Here is a 7500-nt window from a genome sequence, read left to right on the forward strand (position 1 = left end):
TAATGATTTTTTTTTTCTTTAAATGCACATTTTTACCTGAAATTTAGACATTTTCAGCGGCGCGCTGTTATTTAGAGGCTTTACGGTAGCGCCCTTCCTCCTCTGCTTCGCGGAGGGATCCGTGTTTTAACCCAGCCACAGAAACACCGGCGCGCAATGAATGAACGAATCATGACAGCTCCGTCAGCGAGAAAATCTCGTTCTTTCCAGCCAGTGTGGACAGATGACAGGGGCTTTGTGCAAAAAAATGACCGTGCTGTTTATGCATTATGCCTCGAGAGCGTTGTACCTCGCACATCAAGTGTTACACGTCATTACAAGACGAAAAATTAACATGAATTCAAGGATGAGTCTGACATGGCAGAGACAGTAAAACGCTGTGTCCAGGTACGGCAAACAAACACAGACCCTTTTGACCAGCTTGGTAGCCTAGATGATAGCGTGCCCGCTCCGAGACTGGGAAGTCGCTGGTTCAAGCCTTGGCCGAGTCATACCTAAGACTTACAATATTGGTACTCATTGCCTCCCTGCTTGGTGCACGGCCTTAAGGGTTGGAATTGGGGGGTTTGGTCCCCTAATGACTCCCAACACAGCAGTTGAGTCTAAAAACCCAGCGCGGATCGAAGGCTACACGTCACGTCGAGAGGTTCGCGTGTCAAATGATTTCCTGTATATATCATGTTTATGGTTTACACTAGCTAAATAAATAAATACAAATACAATACAAGACTTTTGTCACGGCTAAAAACGCCACCACTGAAGCAAGCTATCACATTGCTCACTGCATTGCAAAGCACAGAAAACCGCCGCCTGATAAACTGACCTACACCCGTCTTCCCATTCCCGATATGGACAGCTTCAGAATTGCACAGCATTCATCCACAAGTGTGCATCCAAACAACAATGTTTTGAGTCCAGGAAAAGGACATGCCTAGATTGATTCTTATAAAGATTCAAATTCATGGAGGCAGGTTTGGTCAACAAAGGATAGAATCTATTTACAAGAACCAGGAATAAAACACATAAGTGTCCGAACCCATCCATCCATCCATTTTCTGCACCGCTTGTATGTCATGATTACCGATATGCATCACTTTTGGCGCCAAATGCCTCGGACTCTGATTGGCTCTTTGTCCCTTTTTAAATGCACTCCTATCTGTTCTCAGTTGTCAGTCCGTCTGCGAACCCTAGTCAACACTAGGCAAGCCTTTTTCCACCCTGACTCCCACCTGTTTTTGCTCCCGTCTGTCCCTCGGCTTCGACCCGTTTTTGATCCTGACCACCTCTACTCTCCTTTCCTGGCTTCCGACCCACTTCCGACCTCTGACCACGTTTTTGCCCTACTGACCCGTTTTTTCCGTTCCCGTTCAGAGCGACAGGCTTCCAAGCAAAAACAAGATCAAGGGCGCAGTCCTTCCTCTTTCCATTAATAAAACGTGTGAGAAACGTAACGCAATTGGGTCCTGTTTCCGTTCTTGTGCTGACACTATAGGGTCACTGGGGTGCTGGAGCCCAGCCTAGCTATCTTCAGGCAGGGGCAGGGAACACCCTGAACTGGTGGCCAGCCAGTCGCAGGGCACACAGAGACAGACAATGCATTCACTCATTCACACCTAGGGACAATTTGGACCGGCCAATTAACCTGATATTGTCCAAACCATAAAATAAAAAAACAACCTGACGCGATAAGACAGAATGGGAGTGGCATGGAAATGGTGTCATGCTGATTCGGGGCACCTGCGACTGCCCCGTTGGTGCCAACAGCCCTGGTCGCTGATTGGCTCCCTGACTCATTTTAAGCCCCCGTCTTCCAAGAGGAAGCGGTCAGACCGTCTGCGAACCTATGCTCAAAGCTAGGCAAGCTTTGTGCTACCCGACATTATCCTGCCCTGTTTTTTCCTGCCTGATACCTGTTACCGACCGGTTTCTGGACCTGTTTCTGATTTGCTCCTCTGTCCCAGCCATCGACCTGTTTTCTTGCTGTCTACGACTACCCTCGCTCGACACGGAAGTGCCACTTCCGCGATCCTGCCATCAGCTACCCGTGACCGAGGATCATCGGATTGTGGAAGCACGCACTGCTCTCTTTCTCAATAAAGTCTGAGTCGAACGAACACTATTGGGACCTGTCTTTGTTCCTGGCTTGTGACAAATGGTAATGACCCAACACCATGAGCTGTCCAAACAGTCATTCTAAAGGGTCAGGGTAATCATCATAGGGTCTGGGGAGATTGGGCGCAATGTGTACAGTTCCACATCCCAAGTTGGGGCGGCATACCAGATCCTGATAACCAGGACAAGCGCCCGCGTGTGGCACAACCCAGAATGTCTCAAAGACTAATTCTGTCTCACGTCGCATAGCCATGCATCTCTCTCTCTATCAAACAAACCACCTGAAGGTACTTTGTGAAGCAACTGTGCCGGCTGCCTCGGACTCTAATTGGCTGCTTGTCACTATTTAAACCCACGTCTATCTGTCACCTGTTGTCAGTCCGTCTGCAAACCTCAGTTAACTCTAGGCAAGCTTTTCGACCCTGACTCACTTCTGTTTTGGCTCCTGTCTGTTTCCCGTCTTCGACCCGTTTTTTGATCTTGACCACTCCTATCATACGATACATTTGAGAATTGGAAACATTTTCTTGATTTGGGTCGCAGCATGTCATTTGGGTTTTATGGTGGGTTTCCAAGTAAGACCAGTTGAGAAGTACTGGTTTAGTCGATTGATTGGATTGTTTACCTCCATTTCAAAGATGTCAGAGATTCGGACCTATAAAACGGAATGGGAGACGGATAATGACCACCGGATTCCCAGTGTTAGAAATCTGAACACTTCACATTGCTGGAGCTAGATGCGTCCTTCTTGTTTGCAGGATTTTGTGACATTTTTACAACAGAACTCTGCTTGCACCTTGTTTTGAAACTGTTATTAATAACTCTGACCACTTTACAATGCTGAAGCTAGATGCGTCTTTCTTGTTTGCACGATTTTGTGACATTTTTACTACAGAACTCTGCTCGCTCCTGGTTTTGAAACTATTATTGATAAGTCTGACCACTTTACAATGCAGAAACTAGATGTGTCCTTCTTGTTTGCAGGATTTTGTGACATTTTTCGACAGAACTCTGCTCGCACCTGGTTTTGTAACTATTATTGACAACTCTGACCACTTTACAATGCTGAAGCTGGATGCGTCCTTCTTGTTTGCAGGATTTTGTGACATTTTTACAACAGGACTCTGCTCGCACGAGGTTTTAAAAGTATTATTGATAACTCTGACCACTTTACAATGCTGAAGCTAGATGCGTCCTTCTTGTTTGGAGGATTTTGCGACATTTTTACGACAGAACTCTGCTCGCACCAGGTTTTGAAAGTATTATTGATAACTCTGACCACTTTACAATGCTGAAGCTAGATGCGTCCTTCTTGTTTGCAGGATTTTGCGACATTTTTACAACAGAACTCTGCTCGCACCAGGTTTTGAAAGTATTTTTGATAACTCTGACCACTTTACAATGCTGAAGCTAGATGCGTCCTTCTTGTTTGCAGGATTTTGCGACATTTTTACAACAGAACTCTGCTCGCACCTGGTTTTGAAACTATTATTGATAACTCTGACCACTTTACAATGCTGATGCTAGATGCGTCCTTCTTTTTTGCAGGATTTTTGGGACATTTTTACAACAGAACTCTGCTCGCACCTGATTTTGAAACTATTATTCATAATGAGCTTCAACAGTCATGAGTAACTGCGGGAGGGAGGCACAATATAAGTCGGATATTTGCTAATATGAGACACACCTTTTGACCACGTTTTTTGCTCTCCTGTCCTGTTTTTCCGCTCCCAACACCGCCATCGCTTGCCACGGAAGTGCCACTTCCGCGTTCAGAGCGACCTGCTCCCCCGCGACCAGCAATCACCGGATCGTGTGTGCAATCCTTTCCCTTCCTCCCAAATAAAACTAAGAATAACGTACACAAGTGGGTCCTGTCTCTGTTCTGGTCCTGACAGCTAACACTTTGGTGACTTATATCTTAAATCACCCAACACCGAAGATGATAATGAGATAAAACCCAATGCCATTTCATATGTTAGCTATATCACTGGCAGTCCAGTGGTAAGATTTTGTACCTCCCACTGTTGGGACCTGGGTTCATATCCTGTTACAACCAAAATTGTTCAGGGGGCCTGACCAAATGCAGAGGTGGGCCGTAGTTTGGGGACCACTGATTTACAGCATGCTCTGAGAACCACTCGGGGTCCTATGCAGGCTGAGGCGAGGGTCCGGAGGGATGTACTGGTGCGGGTGATTGTATGGGGGTGGCGGAGGGGGCAGAGGAGGCTGATGCCCGTCTCCGCTACCAGTCTGCCAGTGCAGTGGCGTGGACGTGGCCGACTGGCTCAACTGGTAATGCTGGTAGTAGTGCTGGGGATGGTAGTGGTAGTAAGACGGAGCGTGGCTGAGAAAGGCCTCCATGCGGGCGTGGCTGCCGTTGTCCATCATGATGACTTTGACGATTTGCTGGCATTGGATGAGCGCCTCGGGTCGGAGGTCGGCCAGGCTGGCGGCGGGCTGCGGGCGTGGCCAATGGGCGCTCGGTTGGCAGGGCGGGTAGGAGAACTGTTCGCCAGCCGGGTTATGAAGCCCCGCGTTCTCGGGACTGCTGCTGAGCTGGTACGTCTGAAGCCTGTTGTGAATTGACACCTAGTTTAGAAGACAGCCAAGAGAACAGCATCAAACGTTATCAAGCTGGTTCCTCCGCTACGATCCGTCATGCCCTCTTATTATCAATTTTTTTGGGGTGGGGGGGAGTGGTGGTGGTGAAATCATAACAGACACGCACGTGGGTCCAGGTGGGGCTTGGTGTGATCTTCTGAGGAATGCTAGGAACAGTGATGGGTTGGGGCAGGGGTCGGGAACATACGGCTCACGAACCAGGTATGTCTATTTTCATGAAAACATCTGGCTGAGAGATAAAATGAGAGCAAGCTAATTGACTCCTTAACGTTTACATTTCCGTATATAGGAAGCCAAAGTGTCAAAGGACAATTGGTGTGTCTTAGAAGATATAGTGCCAACTGCAGTTTACAGTCACGGATGGTACAGCAAGAGACCATGACCGGCTGGACGTCTCTATGGGATCCTGTATCTGGACTTATGTTCACTATTGAGATACTTTAAGATGAAAACCCACAGAACAAACTGTAAACTCCAGCCAAGCAGCCAGAGCAATTCGATTGGGTGAAAACTTTGACCGCTTTACAATGCTGAAGCTAGATGCGTCCTTCTTGTTTGCAGGATTTTGTGACATTTTCACAACGGAACTCTGCTCCCACCTTGTTTTGAAACTATTATTGATAACTCTGGCCATTTTATGATGCTGAAGCTAGATGCGTCCTTCTTGTTTGCAGTATTTTGTGACATTTTTACAACAGAACTCTGCTCGCACCTGGTTTTGACTCTATTATTCAAAATGAGCTTCAACAGTCATGAGTAACTGCGGGAGGGAGGCACAATATAAGTCAGATATTTGCTAATATAAGACACACCTCCGAGACACTTGAAGGATTTTATACATTGGACTATGAAGGATTTTATACGATTGAATACAAATTACATTTAATGCAAAAGATATTCACTGACTGGGCTGTGGTGCGAGGTCAGGGCACCCTGGTGGAAAATGTTGTTTACAGGAACGGCAGGAACGGGACGTACGGCTGATAAGATAATCAGCACATCCAGTCGCTGTTGACGCAGAAAGTCCCTGATGACGTGAAAACGCTCTGTGTTGTTTTAAGTACCCCAGACATCGGGACTCTTCTACGAGATGGTGAAGCACAGGGGGCTTCTTTGGCACGCCCATGGGAGGAGTCGGCACGCCATTATGCGAGAAGAAGACGGCCAATAGTAGAAAGCTAAAGGACTTGAGAAAAAGGCTTCCCAGAGACTCCAACGTCGCTAATTCGGCCATTTTCGATGGAGTACACTTAGTTAAATTGTTAATGAAATTAAATCTGCCTCCGTGTGAAAATGTCGGCTTTTTTTGTTCATCTTTTCTCTCAAAAAACGAGCACGCATTGTTGGGTGAACGGAGGTTGTGTTTGGTTAATGGAGTCCGATAACTAAATTCGAACAATTTGGTAAACGCTACATTTTGATATTTAATTCCCAACAAACTGAATACTTTTGTCTAGAGCAGGGGTGTCAAACTCATTTTAACTCGGGGGCCACTGGATAGAACAAACATTCTCTCAGGGGCCGGACTAATGAGGTAGGAAGAATGAGAAGGAAAGAAAGAAAAAAGGAAGAATGAAAAGAAAATGCAGAGAGAAAGAAAGAAGAAAGAAACAACAAAAGAAAGAAAAAGAGAAAGAAAGACTAGTAGATTGAGGAGAAAGAAAAAGAGAGAAAGAAATAAGAGAAAGAGAGGGAGAGAACAAGAGGGAGGGTGGGACAAAGGAAGAGAAAGGGAGAAAGCGAGAGAGAGATAAAGGAGAGCGAGAGACAGAGAATGTTAAACAAAAGAGATAAAAAGAGAAATAGTGAGAGAGGGGGAAAGAAAGAGAGAGAAAAAGAAATCCAAACAGGAATAGAAAGAGAGAAGGAGAGAAAGAGAGAAGGGGAGAAAGAGGAGGTTGATGCAAGAGAGAGAGAGAGAAAAGACAGAGAAAGGGAAAAAAAGGAAGGGAGAGCCAAAGCAGGTAAAAAGACACAGATAGAAAAAGAGAAGAAGAGGAACAAAGAAAGAAAAAGAGAGACAGAGTGAGTGAAAGAGAGAGAGATTGAAGGTGAGAGAAAAAGGGAGGACGAGAGAGAGAGAGAAAGAAAGAAATACAAGTGCAGCGTTTGTGAGAGGCGCCTGGCTTTGGCAAAATCAAGTGGAGATATTTCAACCTGCAGCTTGTTTTTCTCTTGCGCTTCTCTGAGTGTTGTCTCGCGGGCCGGATTCAATCCCTTAGCGGGCCTGATCTGGCCCACGGGCCGGCAGTTCGACACCTGTGGTCTAGAGATAAGTTAAAGCAACTTTTGGGATTTTGCAATCATGGCTCTTTGAGTCAGAAAGGTTCCCGACCCCTGGGTTGGGGTGTGAGCCCGGTGGTTCCAAAGGGGGACACTGAGGGCAGCTGCATCGCCCTTCCAAACCACTGTGTGGCGCTATGGAGAGAGACAACCAACACAGAAGATACTTTGGGCAGGAGAGGGATCGGGTAGGGGGAACCAGAACATGTACGGTTTGGTATCAGAGGAAGGGAAGAACACCAGACATTATACAAGCAGCAAGGCAGGATGCACAAGTCATATTCCTTTCTATTCTTTTCTAATGTGTGAAATCAAATCCAAAATGGAGGATTAACAAACCTTTTTTGAAGGTCGTTGAAGGTCGAACTACGCATTATGAGTTATAAGAGACCGCGGTCGATCTGAATTTTCTTTTTTTTCGCTTTGATGGTCGGACATTTTGTTAAAAACTGTAAATGTTAATGTTGAGTGTCAAGTACT

General features: G+C 46.2%; 1 protein-coding gene across 4 annotated transcripts in view; it reads right to left on the bottom strand.

Moving 5' to 3' along the window:
- Window positions 1–3697: 3697 nt before the first annotated feature.
- The window catches only part of iqsec3a (IQ motif and Sec7 domain ArfGEF 3a), a 114905-nt gene continuing 111102 nt past the window's right edge, over window positions 3698–7500 (bottom strand). Inside the window, exon 12 of one of the 4 annotated variants that reach the window (XM_088347133.1) lies at window positions 3698–4539. In XM_088347133.1, coding sequence (XP_088203259.1) covers window positions 4231–4539 — 309 coding nt within the window. In that variant the 3' untranslated portion in view covers window positions 3698–4230. Of the gene's footprint in view, window positions 4705–7500 lie in introns of all 4 variants that reach the window. The other 3 variants (XM_088347132.1, XM_088347134.1, XM_088347135.1) reach the window with 3 other exon arrangements.

The sequence above is a fragment of the Urocampus carinirostris genome, chromosome 11 (assembly GCF_059441175.1).
Source record: "Urocampus carinirostris isolate Australia breed hairy pipefish chromosome 11, RoL_Ucar_1.0, whole genome shotgun sequence".
Taxonomy (NCBI): Eukaryota; Metazoa; Chordata; class Actinopteri; order Syngnathiformes; family Syngnathidae; genus Urocampus; species Urocampus carinirostris.